General features: G+C 41.6%; 1 protein-coding gene across 2 annotated transcripts in view; it reads left to right on the plus strand.

Moving 5' to 3' along the window:
- Positions 1 to 19942, plus strand: part of GNA14 (G protein subunit alpha 14) — a 191708-nt gene that overhangs the window by 90635 nt on the left and 81131 nt on the right. Inside the window, exons 1-2 of one of the 2 annotated variants that reach the window (XM_044265851.1) lie at positions 17407 to 17471; positions 18262 to 18446. In XM_044265851.1, coding sequence (XP_044121786.1) covers positions 18300 to 18446 — 147 coding nt within the window. In that variant the 5' untranslated portion in view covers positions 17407 to 17471; positions 18262 to 18299. Of the gene's footprint in view, positions 1 to 17406; positions 17472 to 18261; positions 18447 to 19942 lie in introns of those variants that run through there. The other variant, XM_044265850.1, reaches the window with a different exon arrangement.

Consider the following 19942-nt stretch of genomic DNA (forward strand, 5'->3'; position numbering starts at 1 on the left):
CAAACCAAGCCCCCCAAAACAATAACAACAACAATAAATAATAATCCCCCAGGATCTGAATATTATAGATTCTATTTTGTCTTAAAAGTTCTTGGAAATAATTGGCTGCCCATGTAGACATTTCTTATATTAAAGCTGTATTGCAAATAATATTATTCTAAAACCACTACATGTGTTTTCTACCAGGTAAGCCAAGAAGAATGAAAATGACTTTCCTCTAAGAAAAACAAAGGACACACTACTAACCCCCCTTTTAAAAGATTGGTTCCCAGAATCTAGTAGGAAAACAGTTGTTTTCATGTATTTTTCTCTCTGTATTTCCTCCAGTGGGCTGAAACTGACCGACTTCAGGAGCAGGGCAGGTTTCCATGTATGGCGGGCTGAGCTTCAGTCCTTAGGCAGCTTCAGCATCTGATGGCCCGGTGACTTGAAGTCCTGTGAAAGGATGGGTGGATGAGTGTGTGTGTATGCCTCTAGACTCTTAGTGTTGTGTCTGTTCAGATGGACTTCATAGGGGAAAGGGGCAGGATAAGGTAGACAGAGGATATTTGTCAGCTGGTGGTCGACCAGATGTCACAATCATAATAAAGAATGTTAAAAGCCCTGTTATCTGCAGGACAATGTTTTTATGATGAAAGATTAGTGGATAAATGAAAGATTGTATCTTCTGAGAACCCAAGAAGATCCAGAATCTGAGAAAGGAGAAGGGAGAAGAAGGGAAAAAAAACAGCTGGAGAACGTGCATCAAATTGTGTGAGAGAGCATTAGCCAAGCATTCTTGGTTTGGGTTGTTGGTTTGTGGGCGTGTCAGTTCTGCACAGAGTTGAATGAAAGTACTTAGCTAATCTGCCAAAAAGGTTGACATTTTTTCCCGTAAGTCTATAATGGAGAAACAGGCATCCATATATGTTGGAATGGAGGCAGGGACAGCCAAAGACTGACCAGGTGGCTTCCAAATACTGTTTTCATCAGGAAAATCAGAGCTGAGTTTTCATTCGCATAGAGGATTTAAAGCAGGAATTAGCTCACAATGTCATAACCAGTAAGGGAAAATCTCAAGTCTGAGCTTGAGGCTTGCTGTAACTAATTTTCCAGTGTATGAGAGAAAATATGGAAATGACTGTTCTAATATGCACACTGTAGCCTATAACTAATCTCATTTCTCCTGTGGACAACCTGACTTCGGTGAAATTCTGCAAAGGCCATCTCATTTCCATCTCCCATTAGATTCTGTTTGGATTTCAAAGTATAGATAATGGTTGGATCATAGGGGAATATATAAAGTGTGATTTAATGGCTACTTCAAAGATATAAATGATGGGTTTTTCATTAGTACTGTCAAATTGATTTCACACTGCAGTGCCTAACTGGAATGTATTTTATAATCTGTGTTTGGAACCTAGATATGCTCTGCGGTTATGGTTATTTCAGGATGGATATTGATTTGAATGTGACCATGTGACACCATTCCCAATTTTCTTGTGTAATGGGGCTGGTCCAGAAATACTGGCTAACTCAGAAGAATCTTATATAGCCATAGTATCTACCATGCTTACATGCTTTTGAATTTTCTTCAGTTCATAGAAGCTCTGGTGGAAAACAAGTATTCTTTTAAATCAATCATTCTTTCAGCAAATAATTATAGATTATATAATGGGTAGATCTATATCAAAATAATACTGAGGCTGGAGAGTACATCCCGTGTAAAAGTGAGAGATAAGAGAGTTTTGCCATTAATATTTACCTCTTTAACCCTGAGTGCCCATTGGACCACTTAACACTTGCTGGACCCAGGCAAGGGTACAAATGGAAGTTGGATCTCAAGCTGGCATCCCCTCACCACATACCGCATACCACCCATCCCCGCAGTGCAGAAGGTTTGCATTGCTCTCTTGCCAGCACATCCAACCTTTGTCCACACCCCCTCAAAACATCTGTCCCTTGGCTACCCTTCAAGACTAGGGATGTACATTCTAGTGGCATGCTGATGATCAAGAGGCTATATTGAGGAAGGGCCCACGTAGGCCATGGAAGTGGGCCCAAGGCCAGTGGAATTCCAGGGTCTTAAGTGCCTGGAGAATGACTGTGAAGCTGGGGAGAGAACATGGACTATAAGTGGGCCCCCTTGGTCCTATGCCTCGGTGTTCCATTGGGCAGCAAGGGATGGATGAGGTTTAGGACAAGGCCTTCTACATTTGGAAGCTTCTCTGTCTAGCTCTAAGGGTGGCACTCTGTTGAGCCTTGGAAGATGAGGATAATGGCAGGATGTTGTCTTGCTGGCCCTTTGGTTTTTAGCCAGCATGCATTTGAATGTCTGTTCTGTGCAGATTGTTAGGCTAGGTGCTGTGGGAGGATACAAAATACAAAGCTATTTTTAATCTAGTTGTGGGGGAGAAAAAGCTGGACTGAGAATAATTACAAAACAACTGAATAACAAGAAAAAATGGTTAGCCCCATAATTGCCAAGTGAGGGGATTTGGGGTGAAATGGAGTAAAGTGAAAGGTTTAGCTGGGGTGGGGAGGGCCAGTTTCAGGACCATGGGTTATAAGAGATAATGGAGTTCAGGGCTGGCAAACTCTGGCTTCCAGGGCTCCAGCAGGTACAATAAATGTGTGATGGGACCTGGTATAAGACAGTGGGGACTAGGGATAGAATGTGGGAGAATTTGTGTTGAGCTAGTGAGTGTATGCCTTATCAAAAGACTTTGAAATAGAAAGTTTAAAAGTTGAATAATGGTTTGGCCAAATAAGGGGATTGGACCACTGAATCTAACTTCTGGGGTTGTTGCTGATGAAATTAGAGTGATGTTGCCACATTGATGCTGAATCCTAATTGCTCACCTGCATTTACTCCTAATAAAGTAAATTTAGTGAAGAGGTTATTTCACATAAAATACATAAAATACAAGTGTCAGCACAAAACTATGAAGGGAAAATTCTTGAGTATCCCAGCAACAGTCCAAATGGTAATTAAGACAAGTGGAAACAATGAAAAGCCCTTTTCGCTTTCATCTTGGAAATATATAAGGTTGGCTATGTTTAGAAAATGTGGAGGAATCCCCTAATATCCTTTAAATTTTAGTAAAACTCCACTAGTAATGATTATATCAAGTTTCTTGGGGTATTGAGTCTGTGCTGACCTTTCTCAACCAGGTAGCTGAGTTGACCCTGAGGGCCCCCAATTCATGATGAATCTGGAATCTGTGAATGTGAGTTTATTTGGAAATACTGTCTTGGCAGATGCAATCAAGTCAAGGTGTAGTCATACCAGAATAGGGTGGTCCCTGAATCCATTATGACCGGTGTCCTTGTAAGATGAGTGAAATTTGGACACAGACACCTGGAGGACTGATGGCCAAGTGAAGATAATGGTGTAGATTAAAGTTAAGCTGCCACAGACCACGAAGCTTCAAGGGTTGTCAACAACCACCAGAAGCCAGGAGAGAAGCAAGGCAGAGGTTTTCCCTCTGAAGCCTTTGTGAGAGAATAAATCTGTATAGTTCTAAGTCACCCAGTCCGTGGTACTTGGTTATAGCAACGTAGGAAATGAATACAGGCACTACTTCCCTAACGTCTCCATTATTAGAAATACCATCAACATCCTGGTCTGAAAGGGTATGATTTTTGTTTCTAAATTTGTCCTGCAGATGCATTCAGTCTTCTAAATCGTCTATATTCTCTTTCTCCTTCCAGGGTTAGCACCACATATCATAGTAATTAATATTTGAATGCTGTTTTCTAGAATTAAAGTGACTTTAATTCTTAGAACCAATGATGACAGAAATGGTATTATTCTCCCTCATTAACTGATGAACAAAACAAGGTTCAGACAGTTTAAGTAATTGGTTTAAAGTCACACAGTTGACTAGTACATTAAAAATCTAGAATTCCCAGGATATGTGGGTGGCTCAGTTGGTTGAGCATCCAGACCTTGATCTTGGCTTGGGTCCTGATCTCAGTTGGTTGAGCATCCAGCCCTTGATCTTGGCTTGGTTATGAGTTGAAGCCTTGCATTGGGCTCCATGCTGGGCATGGAGCCTTCTTAAAAATAAATACATAATTAAAAATCTAGGATTTCAGGAAGATAGTCCCTTTATTTCCAGGAAAAAAAAAACAACAACCCCAAATGAGCACCTGGTTATAGTTATTTTGCCATACTGCCTCCTTCATCATTCTAAAATCAAGACCTCAAGAGCTTGTCTGTATCCTTGGGGTAAAATGAAAATAATCCTCAAATGATTCTCTATTGCTTCCCCTCACCTTAGAGCACTAAGCCTTGTTATTATCACAGCAAAGGCACTAGTGTTGATAGAACAGGAAAAGAGAGTAACAATTTCTTTCATATGTTTAAGTACAGGCTTGGAAGAGACATCAAATTGGCTTTTGGTAGAAAGCTTTTTTTCCCTTTTCCTCTCTAAGTCACTGGAAATAGATATAACTAATAGAAAAAATGTATGTAGTTCATAGAGATAATATGTAATTCATAGAGATAATCACTATCTCACATATGGATTTTGTTTAGTGGAAATGACCTCTTTTGCATCCATTTCCCCACTGTGTAACAAGACCTCTAGTTGGTTAACATTGTTGACCTGATTTTGTAGCAAAGGCCAAAAGTATATCCTTCCAATATGAGAAATAAGTTTTTTACTGGAAAGCTGGGTTTTGTTGTTGTTGCTGTTAGAGTGGAGGTTTATGAAAAGGAAAAGCTGGTTGGTGATGGATTTTCTTACCTTGGGCCAAGTAGTGAAATGGAGTTGTAACGTCAGAGGGTACTGTCAAGTGTCTCAGTATGACAGTTAGGGTAAGGGTGATCCTATACTTCATTGTCCAAGCCAGGACACATTTGAGAATGACAAAGGATGCTATTAATAATTACCTCAGGAAGACAAGTATGAAATAGGGACGGGTCCTGGGTAACTAGAAGATATGGTCATTCTGGTCATTTTAATCCATTCTGGAAAGAGAAATCTAGATAGTTATAAAAACCTATTTCCCGATGCAGAGCTTGATGAGTGGGGCTGGGGATTGTTATTAGTTATGAATCATTATATTGTCCCTTGGAAATTAAATATATACATATTTAAGTAACCTTTTTGGGTATTAGTAAGACACACATTGAAAAATTATTACCTTAATGTTTGCTCTTAACCATTTGGGAGCTAATAGTTTTGGGGAAACTGAGTCTCAGAGGGATCTTGGCCTAGAAGAAAGGAAACCAAGGAGTTGGCTTTCCCAGCTTGCATGGAGACATAGCCCTAGAACTAGTGCTTAGCCTATGTACTGACAACGTGCTCAAAAATAATGATCAAAATGACTCTAAGCACATCCTGAATTGGACTGTGATCTTCCTTGGGTCACAGTTGTGCACCAGAGAGGAAAAAAAAATTTTTTTTTCGGAGAATGAAGCAATAATAAAGATAGTTGGATGAGAACTTGGGAGTTGAGTGGGCACAAACTTGTTTGTTGATTTGGGGGTTGAGAGGAGAATTACAGCAGGATGGGGTGTTTCATGTATGTTGGGAAAGGTCCTTCTGAATTGAATGGTAGGAAAGATTCCAAGACTGTGTGGTGATCAGACAAGGAATGTTAAGGAACAGGATACTAGAAAACTCTTCAAATATTCAGACCATTATTGAGTATCTACTCTATGGCAGATGTTGTCTGAGGTCCTGGGGTCCTAAGGTAGGAGAGTTCCTGATTTATGGGAAGTTACAGACTATTGAATACATGTAAACATACACATATTGTGATAAATGCAGCCGTAGTGGAAGGTAAACAGATAATTATAACAGGAAGAAGAGAATGAGCATTTCTACCTGGAAATTCTGGGGATTCATGGAAAAAGTGATGCTGGAGGAAGAGTTCAACATGTGAGCAGACCACTGCGGGAGAGAGAAGAAGGAAGGCAAAATGACGTGGCCTGAGTTTTAAGTGGTTGATGACCTTGCCAGTGTACTGCTGGACTTAACCCTTTTGTTCTTAGACCTTTCATAGGTAAATTCACATATTTTGATCACCATGGTGGGCTGAACACTACTGTATACTTTTTTGCGTGTCTACATAGGTCTGAGTAAAACTAATACCATATTTTGCCAGAATGGTGAGAAGGATGAAGAGAGAACAATTTTTTAACTTCTTTCATCCAGCATAGTAGTAGTGTACTGTACTTTTAAAGCCCTACAGTTTTGGAATTCTTGTGTTTTTTAATTTACTTTTTATTTACTCAAGGGTTTTGTGTTTTTGTTTTGTTTTTTTTTTTTTTGTAATTTCAGGTAACATAGAGCATTATATTAGATTCAGGTGTACAATACGGTAATTCAGCAGTTCCAAATAACAGCCTGTGCTCATCACAGCAGGTACACTGCTGAATCCCCATCACCCATGTAACCCATCCCCCCACCCCCACCCCTCTAGTAACCATCAGTTTGTTCACTATAATTTCGAGTCTGTTTCTTGCTTTGACAATTTCTCTTGCATTTTTCCCCTTTGCTTATTTGTTTTGTTTCTTAACTTCCACACGAGTGAAATCATAGGATGTTTGTCTTTCTCTGACTTACTTCACTTAGCATTATACTTTCTAGCTCCATCCATGTTGTTGCAAATGGCAGGATTTCATTCATTTTTATAGCTAAGTAATATTCCATTATGTGTATATGTATATATACAAAATGGATACATATACACATGTATATATACAAAATGGATACATATACACATGTATATATACAAAATGGATACATATACACATGTATATATACAAAATGGATACATATACACATGTATATATACAAAATGGATACATATACACATCTTTTTTTTTAATATTTTATTTATTTATTTGACACAGAGAGAGAGAGAGAGAGATCACAAGTAGGCAGAGGCAGGCAGAGAGAGAGGTGGAAGCAGGCTCCCTGCCGAGCAGAGAGTCCGATATGGGGCTGGATCCCAGGACTCTGGGATCATGACCTGAGCCGAAGGCAGAGGCTTTAACCCACTGAGCCACCCAGGCGCCCCCATATACACATCTTTATCCGTTCACCAATCAGTGGACACTGGGCTGCTTCTGTACCTTGGCTTTTGCAAATAATGCTGCTATAGTTTTCATTCTTAACGTGATCCTACATGTAACTGCACTTTCATTTAAATAAAAATTTATTTTCATTTAAATGTGTCTTTGGGCTGGGAGGGGATGGAAAGAAGAGTGAATCAGGGAGTTGCTGGTGTTTTAGCAAAATGCTTTAGTGTTTCAAAATGGTTACCTTGGCTCCTTGCCCACTCTTAGTAGGGCTCGATGGACTTTAAATCCATTCTCTTTTAAATCCATTCTCTTTTCGTTCTTCTAAGTAATTTTTGTCTTTGCTGTGCTCCTTCCCCTCTTTCTCAGTATATGCAAAAGTTTGATTTTAGATGGTGACTTGTGCAAGAACAAGTTTTCACTTGAGTCTCAAGGTAGTGTTAGCTGTTTGAGTGTTCAGTCATTCCTCATAGACAAATAATGATTTCACTCACAAGTGGAATTTAAGAAACCAAACATATGAACATGCAGTAGGGAAAAAAGGCAAACCAGAAAACAGATTGTTAATCATGGAGAACAGATTGATACTTCCTAGTGGGAGGGTGGGTTCACTGGGTGGTGGGGATTCGGGAGTGCACTTGTGATGGGCACTGGGTATTGTTATTTTTTTTTAAAGATTTTATTTATTTATTTAACAGAGAGAGACACAGTGAGAAAGGGAACACAAGCAGGAGGAGTGGGAGAGAGAGAAGCAGGCTTCCCGCCCAGCAGGGAACCTGATGTGAGGCTCAATCCCAGGACTCTGGGATCATGACCTAAGCCCAAGGCAGACGTTTAACTGACTGAGCCTCCCAGGCACCCTGGGCACTGGGTATTGTAAAGAAGTGTTGAATCAGGGGCACATGGATGGCTTAGTCAATTACGCCTCTGGCTTTTGATCTCAGCTCAAGTCTTGATCTCAGTGTGGTGAGTCCAAACCCCGTATTGGGTTACACCCTGGGCATGGAGCCTACTTTAAAAAAAAAAAAAAAAAGTGTCTAATCACTAAATTCTACACATGAAAGTAACACTACACTGTATGTTAATTAACTGGAATTGAAATAAAAACTTGAAAAAGGAAAAAAAAATTACTCCTCTTGTTCTTTCAAAAGTTGAGAGGCCAAAGTCTTATCTGTGCCCTGGTGTTATGACTTCTTGGTGAATGTTTCTGTAAGAATAGGGGGGAAATGTTACTTTTCAAGAGGAGTGGTGAACAGTAGAAGACTCTCCAACTATTTATGAAGTTGCTTATAGTTTATCTTTTTGGAAAGGAAACCGATGATGAGTCAGAATCATAGAGCAGAAAGCAATCTCGTGACCCTCCTTTCCAAGTGAGATGAGTTGTACTTCTAATTAAATTTCTAATATTTCACCTGTCAGCCATAGAGTTTATTTGAGTAGCTTTCCATTTTTAGAGAAAAAAAAATTGGTGTTTAGGGCCTTTGCCAAAAGAGAATTTTGTCACTAATAAGCATTTGATTCTTAAGCTTCTGTATACTGTTACTTCTGTAAACTGTTACTTTTCTGGATTCTGTGTAATGTGTTACAGATGACCTGTTACCACAGAATGAATGAAATTGTGGAAGTCTTTATGGAAGGGTCAGTAATAATGTTTGTAAGTAATGAAGACCTCTGAATCATGGGACTACCTATAAGAGATCAATGACGTAATCAGTGACAACTGTTTCCTGACATAAAGCAGTTAATACCAAGGCAAACAAATTTTATCGCATTTTTTAAGAATACCATTTTATAAAGAATACCATTTTTTAAAATAGATTTTATTTATTTTTTTGACAGACAGCAAGAGGGTTTTCAGGCTGGGAAAGTGGGAGAGGGAGAAGCAGGCTTCCCGATGAGCAGAGAGCCCAATGTGGGCTCGATCCCAGGACTCTGGGATCATGACCTGAACCGAAGGCAGATGCTTTTTCTTTTTTCCAGTGTTCCAAAATTCATTGTTTATGCTCCACACCGAGTGCTCCATGCAATATGTGCTCTCCTTAATACCCACTACCAGACTCACCCAACTCACCACCCCTTCCCCTCCAAAATCCTGTTTGTTTCTTAGAGTCCACAGTCTCTCATGGTTCGTCTCCCTCTCCGATTTCCCCCAACTCACTTCTCCCCTCCATCTCCTCATGACCTCCATTTTATTCCTTATGCTTCACAAGTAAGTGAAACCATATGATAATTGACTCTCTCTGCTTGACTTATTTCAGATCATAATCTCTTCCAGTCCCATCCATGTTGATACAAAAGTTGGGTATTCATCCTTTCTGATGGAGACATGATATTCCACTGTATATATGGGCCATATCTTCTTTATCCTTTCGTCTGTTGAAGGACATCTTGGCTCTTCCCACAGTTTGGCGACTGTGGCCATTGCTGCTATGAACATTGGGATACATATGGCCCTTCTTTTCACTACATCTGTATCTTCGGAGTAAATACTCAGTAGTTCAATTGCAGGGTCATAGGGAAGCTCTATGTTTAATTTCTTGAGGAATCTCCACACTGTTTTCCAAAGTGGCTGCACCAACTGGCATTCCCACCAGCAGTGTGAGAGGGTTCCCCTATCTCCACATCCTCTCCAGCGCACGTTGTTTACTGTCTTGTTGATTTTGGCCATTCTAACTGGTGTAAGGTGGTATCTCAATGTGGTTTTGATTTGAATCTCCCTGGTGGCTAATGATGATGAACATTTTTTCATGTGTCTGTTAGCCATTTGTATGTCAAAGGCAGACGCATAATGACTAAGCCACCCAGGCGCCCAGAATACCACATTTAGAACAAATTAGAGAAATTTGGTTGTGTAGGTAAATAACTCAATTTAGTGTAAAAATTAGCCTTGTCCCATTTTCTTGAACTTTGAAATACACTTACGACAACTGTGAGAAGTACATGGTTTTTTGAAAATCAGAAAAAGAATTACTCAGAAATTCTTTCTGTTTAACATTGTTAGCATGACTTTTGGCTTTGCCTTGATATAAGAACTCAGAAGTCATGTTTGAGCTTAAATACCTTCTTCAACCAAATGAGGATCAAAGATGATGGAAAATGGCAGGAATTGCCATTGGAATTGTTAGGACTCCTGCTCTTCTTGGTGAGTCAATAAAGGTGATTTTGCAGGTTAATATGAAACAGAAAGACTATAAAATACAAGGCATCTTTGAATTCCCCCATTACTTCATTGTCACCTTTTTAAATTTCAAATTATTTACTGAACCTCCTCACTTAATTTCTTGCAGCTTCCCCTTTTTGTTTCAAAAGCCCTGTATTCCGCTCTTCTGTCAGGAGAGCGGCCATGAACCCTGTCTTTAGTTGTTTCCAGGCCATGAACCCTGTCTTTAGTTGTTTCCAACTAAAAAGAAACATTCGTGGAACATTGGCTGCTTCTCTTTTTATGGTGAAAACTAGCACCTCCTCTGTTTGCAAGCACAGAAGCTGGAGAAGGTGATGTGGTTGTGATAGTGACAGGGGGCTGGGCAGAAGGAGTCAGGATTGACTTGAGTAAGTGCATCTTTATGGCATGCTAAAAGTGTTTTCCCTCTAGAAATTGAAAAACAGAGCTCCCGTGGGGGATATTTTATTTATGCAGAAATTAAATTGCAGTTTGGTATAAAAACCCACCAAGTAAATCAAATAGGATATAAAATCTTGAGCATTCCTGTCCCAGGTAGATTGTGTTAGTGGATGGCGCCTTCGCAAAGGTCCTGGAAAAGTGCTTTCCGAAGTGTTTGTGGCCTGGGTGTGTTAAAATCCCTGGAGTGGTGGTTAAAATGGATATTCCTAGGTTCCTGCAAGAAGTCAGAGATCAGGGTGTCCTCATGGTCTGATTCTGGTGAGCACTCAGTTCAAGGTTCCAGACTTCTTATGTCCTCACGTGGTGGAAGGGGTGAGGGAGCTCTCTGGGGTCTCTCTGATGAAGGCATGAATCCCATTCATGAGGGCTCTATCCTCATGACCTAATAACCTCCCAAAGGCCCCTTTAAGATCATCACCATGGGCATTAGGTTTTCAACAGATGAATTTTGGTGGAACACAAACATTCATTCCAGTGTCACAGTGAGAAATCCTTTGGAATGTTCCCCAGTGTCAGCCAGATGCGGTCATCCATCGGTATCTTGAGAACAACAAGCACCAGGGCTGTAACACTCACAGGTGCAGAAACTCCTACTATGTGGGGTGGCTGCTTCCCAAGGTCAGCTGTGAGTTATCGGAGCCAGAAAGCCCCAAGTTGAGACACTCCCTGGGCAGCCCTCCTTGCTGCTTCTGGCTAACAATTTTATGTAAAGAATTTCTTAACTCATCTATTCCACTACCAGAAAACCATGCTACAGAACCTAAGCCTCCCTGCCTGGCTGGCCCCCGGTCCCTGGTATCCTCACCAAGAAGGGCAAGCTGCAGGGCATCTGCTTAACAGACCCATCCAGGTCCTGAACCTTCTCTTAGCCAGACAAACCTACTTCCTATTGCTTTTTGAAAATCATGATCATCCTATTTGTCTTAATCAACAGATAACCCTTTACAAATATGGGTTCCTTGGGTTCCTACTGCGTGCTGTGTTTAAGGCTCCAGAGATAGTAGAGAAGTAAGGGCAGTAAGGCCCTACAGAGCCCACCTGCCCATCACCTCTATATGTCCACACCCTCGTCTGCCTGTAGGTCTCATACCAACCTCCAGAATTGTGTCTCCATTCAAATGTTTTGATTTCTATTTTGTTCTGTTTTTATCTTCTGTAAAGCTGAGCTAAAAAACAATGGCTTCTCACAGATGGTTTCAGAAAACATCCCAGAATATTGGAGACGGCTCTGCCCATCTAAGGAGGCTTTATCAGCTCCTTGCTTTGGCTCCTGGGGAGGCTGTCTTTACAAAAGATTGTAGGTGAACTCCAGAACAATTGGCTTACTGTTCAGATGTCCTTGGTCTTCACTTGCAAAGGATTTATTTTGCTTTGGCCTCTGTTCCCTCTTGGCTCCTAAAAAGCAACTTTTTTTCTCTTTTCCCCATGAGCTTTTCTGTATTTAAAATTAAGCTGAAAGTTGAGTCTCACATTGCTTACTCAAATCTCAGAGTTTAGAATTTTAGTGCTGAGGCATTTTGTTGGCCCCTTTTCAGTAACACGAGTTTTAACCCTCGGGGGTTTTTTTTGGTGTGTGGGGGGGGTTGTTTTTGTTTTTGCATTTGGATGAGGTTCATGGGTAGGATTCTAGAAGTCTCTAGAGGAAAAAGAGGGGGAGGTTCCTTTAAGTAAAAGAGCAAATTTCATATAAAGAAGATAATAGTTTGTGTGTATCATTTACCAAAATGTGATACCTGGATCACTGCTAGGCAGGATGTTTTTAGTTGGAATATTGCTGTAGGCTGACTTTGTTATAATACTTTTAATTATAATATAATTATAATATAGTTATAATTTAATTTTAATGGCAAATGGCACTGTTTTTTCACTTAAAATTTTCATGTTTCCTTTCATAACAAACTTATTTGAGTAAAAATTTCTTCTAAATAATAAAAAGTCATATAGGTGGTATATGAGTATGGGTAAAAAAAAAAATCACAAGATGGGTATGCAGATGATGGGCTTTTGGGAGATTGTGATGAAGTAAATGCCAGCAGCAGGGGTCTTGTAGGATAGCCTGAAGCCCTGCAAGGTCAAAGGTACATATGGCCTCACCCACAGAAAGCAAAAAGCCTATAGGGGTGAGTTTTAACTTGAAATAGAACGTAAATTATATGAAATAGAATGAACGCATATGGTGTGTGCCAAGCATGCTACAGTAGCAAGCGATGTGTGTTCAGTTTAGCCACTCTGAGTGGCTATTCTGGGAAAGGAAATAACTCCTATTTAAAGGGCTGGGGAAAGGCAGAGAGCCCAGGCAGAGCTTAACAGTGAGAGACTCAGGGGAGTATGTGAGCCTTACTGGAGGCGCAGTTGGAGCCAGAGAACAAGAGAATGGGTCCCGGAACCTCTGGGGGGATTCTGTTACTGGCCACAGGGCCTTCCTGAGACGTTATCCGCTGATTTCATTACAGAGGACACTTATAGTAGGATGATGGCGACCTCAAACATAATGCAAGTTTTAACGTACTTATAACCATGGTTGGTTGGTTTTTTTTTTTCCTCTAAATATAAAAACACTGAAGTAAAAACTAAATGGGGAAAAGAGCCATTTCCTTTATTAATATTTGCAACAGAATCTAGAAATGGAATTAGTTTAGTTTTATTCCTTTATCCATCTGGTGTTTTAACAGCATTGGGTCCAGGAGTGAAAATCCTTCCAATCTGTGGTGTCCTCTGCTTCCCCCACCTCTGCTCCTCTTCCACTCTCCCTTGTCACTTCCCATTGGATCCCTTGGTAGCCTGACACCAAAGTTCACCTTCCAACTGAAGGCTTTCCCCCTCCCTGTAAAATAAAAAGCTGCACTCAGGGGAGGGCTCCTGTTGTCCTCACTGTCTGCTGTAGCATGGTGGTTTTGTGGGGGAACCCCAGAGAAAGTCCTCATAAAAACACAAGAAACAAAGCTTCGGACCCAAACCACACCTTCTAAAACACGGTTAAATGGGAGGTAAAAGCTGCGTCACCTAATCCTCCAGTCACCAATAATTTTCATTCTAAAAATCATACCCTTTAGATCTTTTACTTGAATAGAACGAACAGTTGCACTCTGTGTATGAGTGTTGAGTTTCTGCTGAGAACAAATGAGGAAAGTCAGCTCAAATCCTTGGCTTGAGTTTCTTGGTTTCTTGGTTCTTGGTTCCTCTGGTTGGTCCCAGTCGCAGCTGTCATAGAGACCCCCCACTTCTCTCCTCTCTATGGCCCTCATCTGCTGCTGGAAACATCTCACGTAGAGCAGAGCTCTGAAGGATTCGAGATAAAGCCCCGAGTGTTGAAGTGTCCGTATCAGACCAAGACTGTGCTTACAATGATAAAAGGGTAGGACTTGACCATTTATTTGGAGAAACGCTCAGTGTAAAACTAGCACACGGTGTTATCATGGGAAGGACACATACCAACACAGACCTGAATTTAGACCCAAGACCCAACACTTCCAAGCTGAGCGACCTTGGGCAGAGATTAAATAAATGATGTAATCTCTCTAATTTTCAGTTTCCCTTTTGGACAAAGAAGGTTCTAACTGGGTTGGGTTGTGGCTTACGTGAGAGGCTGTGCACCTGCCACCCTGAGACTCTGTTCTCTGGACCTCAGCCGCCAGTGGAGCATGTCTTTCAGCCTCTCTTTTTGCCTTTAACCTGGCCTTTCTTGCTCCATGCTTGGTTTCTCATTTTCCAAATAACCACAATATAGAATTGAAGAATATTTAAAAATCCTGGTATTTAAAAATACTGGTATGTATCACATAAGTTTATATCTTTTTTAAATGAACATTTAAAATCATTTTTAACATTTTCTTTTTGAAATGTTCCCTGTCCAAAAGGAAAAATCAACGACTTTTAAAAACTGTTTCTATGGTTGAGGCTGGTGATGGGGTTGGTTTTAAGCTCTTGTAGGTGAATGTCTTTTATAACTAAAAAGGTTCTCTACCTTGGTAGAACTTTGGGCTGAGTCTTGAGTCATCTTTCTGGTCTCAGGGCCAAAATCACAGCTTGTCTCGAGATAGTTACATAATCTCTCCTTTGACGTCAGCTTCATGGAGTCTGAAAATGCAGAAGGATTAGTATTTGCTTGGGATAAGGGAGCCCTGGACCATAGGTCAACCCTGCTGGCATGGAACAGAAGAATGCATGGCAGCATTATAGACAAAAGGAGATTCAGGGACCCCAGGATCCTATAAGAGCAGAGATGAAATGTAATCTGGGACTTGGGACCAAGTTTAGCCAGTATACAGTCCCCATAGGTCCTCACATTATTGCATGTGATTTGGGAAGCCAAGAGCTGTCATGAAATGGTAGCTTCGGGGGCACCTGACGTCACTGCAGCCCTCTAGACAATTCATATTTTGTATTTATGTGATTGACCATGATAGAAGAGCTCTAAAAGAAACTGGTTTCTCACATTTGTTCCGTTCACATCTGCATTTCGCCCTCCGTTGATGGCCAGCTAACTATGTCGCAGGCAATATTCATGGTACCCAAATGTGTGACCCTCAAGCTTTACCCTTGCTGGACTCAGCAGTGAGAGATCTGCAAACAAGAAAAGATGGGATGGCACCTGGGTGTCCCATGGGCTTAGAGAGCTCTAAGGGGCTTGGCCTGACTATTGAGGGGATGGAAGGGAAAACAGTTCCTTCAGGGGAGATGATGCTTTTGGTGAACCTGAAGGCTGAGGCATCAGCAGCTTGTCTTCTAGCCCCAAGCTCTCCATTGGCCCCAACCTCGCCTTGTTTGCTGACTCACGGCCAGTTCCCCCATCTCTGACATAGGAAGACAGCACCTACCTTTTCTGCCTCTGGAGGTGAAGTGAGGTAGCAATGAGGCTGCTTGTGAGAACATTCACTTATCTGAAGGTTCTTCCTTGAGCCTGGCAGTGTGTGTTTGCAAGATGGCGGCTCTGTTGGGGCTTGGGTTCAATGTGTGGCTGTGAACCTCACAGTTGTCTTCCTTAGACCAGTAGAGCTGAGTCATATTGGTCATAACCCTGACTTTTTTCCCTGACAAGAGCCTGTCATTAGTCTGATCGAATAAAGCCCTGTCTTTCTCTTGCTAATGGTATGGTTTTGCAGAGACCACTGAACTAATCGGAGCCCAAAGTTTCCTTTTCCTTTTCTTTCATTTTTTCTTCCTTTCTTTCTCTCCTTTTCTCTCTCCTCTCCTTCCTTCTCTCCTCCTTCCTTCCTTCCTTCATTTTTTTAGCTTCAGAGGTAGAATTTAGTGATTGAACAGTTGCATATAACACCCAGTGTCATTACATCAAGTGTCCTCTTTAATGTCCATCACCCAGTTAGCCCTTCCCCCCACCTCCCTCCCTTCCAGCAGCCTTCAGTTTGTTTCCTAGAGTTAGACATCTCTTATGGTTTGCTTCCCTCTCAATTTTCATCTTATTTTATTTTTTCTTCCCTTCCCCTGTGTTCATCTGTTTTGTTGCTTAAATTCCTTAAGAAACATTGATGTGGAATTTCTTAAATTCCACATAAAAGTGAAATCATATGGTATTTGTCTTTCTCTTATTTCGCTTGGCATAATACCTCTATTCCCATCCACATCATTGCAAATGGCAAGATTTCATTCTTTTTGATGCCCGAGTAATACTCATCTGTGTGTGTGTGTGTGTGTGTGTGTGTATCACATCATCTTTATCCATTCATCTGTCAATGGAAATTGACCTGGTGAGCCCCAGGTTTGTTGGTTTGTTTGTTTTTATCTGTAAAACAAAGGTGACAGTCAAACCTCGCAGGTTGCGAGAAGATAGGACTTCGCTTGTATAAAATAGCAGCCACACAGTGACTATCCAAATAGTTGCCAATACTGGGAAAGAGGAATAACCCTGAAAGGGTCACAGAGAATCAGGGTAAGGCTCCTGCTTGGCCACTTTTTGTGGTGGTTCCTGCTGTGGTTGAAGTCATGCCACTCACAGAGCTCAGACTGAGAGAGGATAACCTACCCTGTGGCCCATACCTGTAGTATCCAGGTAATTGAGATTGGGTATATTCTTAATTACTATTCTATACTTAAAATATACTGCTATATTATTCAGGTCTTTAAGAGAAAGGAAATCTAGTCACATGCAACATCTTGAACAAACCTTGAGGACATTATGCTAAGTGAAATAAGACAGATACTGATGTGATCCTGCTTTTATGAGGTATCTAGAGTAGTCACATGCATAGAGACAGAAAATGGAATGGTGGCCCAGGAGCTGGAGCAGGGAGTCAGGGGGACTGTTTAATGCATGTGCAAGAGGAAGAATTCTGGAGACTATACAAAGTATAATCTCTATAATGTACTAAAACTTAGGATCTGAACACTTAAAAATGATGAAGATGGTAAATCATATGTCTATTTTACCACAATTTAAAGTAATTTAAAAGCTTATTAAGCATGTGCCCATTGTCAGACATTATCCTGGCACAAGGGGAGACAGTGTGAGTAAAAACAAACATGGCCGCCCTCTCCCATTATGGAGCTCAGGGGCTGGCAGGGAAGATGCGTGTCAAATGGAGAATGATTTTAATGGGCAAGAGAACAGCCAGAACATGTGCTACAACTGGTACCATGAGAACTTCCAGTCGGGGAACATGACTTCATTAGGGAGGCCAGGCCAAGAGCCAAGGCAAGCGGGACAAAGGAAGACCATTCCAGGAACATGTAGAGCATGAGCCAAAGCGGGGAGAAGGGAAGATCTGCAAGAAGCCAGTGTGCCAGAAAGCAGAGGGTGGAAGGAAGCCTGTGTGAGAGGAGGCTGGTGAAGACCCAGGGGGCAGACCGCACAGCTGTGGTGGCCATATTGAGGAGGTTTGTCTTTCTTCCTGAGCAAGCTGGGAGGGTAGCTCTTGAGGTTTCTGAGTGAGGTTGGGGAGATAGAAAAGCAGGTTTGTGTTTTGAAAAGGTTAATCTAAAGGAACATTTTTCTTGTAAGGAAAATTCTTATCAAACACAAACAGGTGTATCTCAACTATCCATGTGGAGAAATGGATAGACAGTTGGCGAAACTGGATGGTGATTGACTGTGCAAGGATCAGTTGTGTTCATGTATCCGAAAGATGGGAATGGGCAGGTGAATCAGACTTCTGTCCTCTTGCTCAAATGCTCCCCGAGCTCTGAGGCAGCCTCCATCACCGCCACTGCTGTACTGGCAGTGATGGAACCCTCAAACATTTGGACATAGTTGCCTGTTGTCAGAAGGAGCTCGGGACAAGGGATGTGGGGAACCAAAGCAGTTCCCTGGGGCCAAGATGGTGTTAGTTACAAGAGATGATGGTTAGAATTACTCCAAGGCACTGAGACACTCATGAACCTGTAGTAAATTGTGTGTGTGTGTGTGCATGTGTGTGTGTTAGAGTAAGAGAAGGAGATTGAGAAATGCATCAGGCCTTCTAAAGCACAGGGTAGAAGATAGGGACCCCTCTGCCTGGTGTCTAGGATACTACTACTATACTACTGGCAGGCCCTTTCCAAGTTCAGGTTCACCCAATCAACCTATTCTTCATTATATAGACCAACATGGCCAGGAGGGTCTTTCTTTCTCAGCGTGCTCCTTTCAAAGACCACTGACTGTGTTTTCCCCCTTGTGTTGTCTTATCAGGAACTGGTGAAAGTGGCAAAAGCACCTTTATCAAGCAAATGAGAATCATCCATGGGTCCGGTTACAGCGATGAAGATAGAAAGGGGTTCACGAAGCTGGTTTACCAAAACATATTCACCGCCATGCAAGCCATGATCAGAGCCATGGACACTCTGAGGATACAGTACGTGTGTGAGCAGAACAAGGTAAAGTGCCTCAGGGGCATTGACCCTGCATGCAGGTGCATGCTTTCCTTCTCTAGATAGCATGTGGCTGTGGACGGAAGGATGGTCAGGGTGCTTTGATCAGAAACCTAGAACCCCATGGAGCTTCAGCTCCAGAAGAGTGTGGTTGAACTTCAGCTCCGCGGTCTGTCTTCTGCTGGAGTTCCGTCATGAGGGTATTGTGGTGGTCCCTAGTGCACTGGCTTCCAGAAACGCATCCATTTAGATTCCTTTTCTTCAGGTACTGAGAGAAGGAAGACATACATTTACTCGTAAAGCTAAGATACCCCGTGAATTTCTCCATTGGCGCAGTAGAGATCTTGGGCTTTTCCAGAATGCCCAGACTTAGGAAATAGTGTCATAAATGCCCTGCACACCACTCAGAGCTGTCGGTGGGGTTTTCTTTCTTTATTTTTGGAGCTAAACGATGGTTTAGAAATGTGATGCTTATGTCTCAACTGGCACCAGACTCTCATAAAGTACTAGTATCAAGCTGGTATTTACTTTGCTATCGCTACTGGTTATTTAAAATTCAGTTATGTTTCAGGGGCACCTGCGTGGTTCAGTATGTTAAGAGTCTGCCTTTGGCTCAGGTCATGATCTTGGGGTCCTGGGATCAAGTCCTGCATGGGCTCTCTGCTCAGTGGGGAGCCTGCTTTTCCCTTTCACTCTGCCCCACCCCTGCCACCTTGTGCTCTCTCTCTTGCTTGCTCTCTCTCAAGTAAATAAGTAAAATCTTTTAAAAAATATAATTTAGTTTCAAAACATAAGAAAATAATGAAACAAGAGTGTGGGAGGAGGAGGCAAATACAATTTTATATGGTATATTGGAAGGCAAATCCATTGGAAAATACTGAGTTCATTTAAAATCTAGACCAGGAATAGGGGGTGTTTTTGTTTTTGTTTTATTTTTAATTTTTTATTAACATACAATGTATTATTAGCCCCAGGGGTACAGGTCTGTGAATCGCCAGGTTTACACACTTAACAGTACTCACCATAGCACATACCCTCTGCAATGTCCATAACCCAGCCACCGTCTCCCTACCCCCTCCTCCCAGCAACCCTCTGTTTGTTTTGCGAGATTAAGAGTCTCTTATGGCTTGTTTCTCTCCCGATCCCATCTTGTTTCACTTTTTCCTTCCCTGTCCCCCAGACCCTCCATGTTGCCTCTCAAATTCTTCATATCAGGGAGATCATATGGTAATTGTCTTTGTCTGATTGACTTATTTCGCTCAGCATAATACCTTCTAGTTCCATCCACATCATTGCAAATGGCAAGATTTCATTTCTTTTGATGACTGCATAGTATTGCATTGTATATATATACCACATCTTCTTGATCCATTCATCTGTTGATGGACATCTAGGCTCTTTCCATAGTTTGGCTATGGTGGACATTGCTGCTATAAACCTTCAGGTGTACGTGCCCCTTCAGATCACTATATTTGTATCTTTAGGGTAAATACCCAATAGTG

Source organism: Neovison vison, chromosome 9 (genome assembly GCF_020171115.1).
Source record: "Neovison vison isolate M4711 chromosome 9, ASM_NN_V1, whole genome shotgun sequence".
Taxonomy (NCBI): Eukaryota; Metazoa; Chordata; class Mammalia; order Carnivora; family Mustelidae; genus Neogale; species Neogale vison.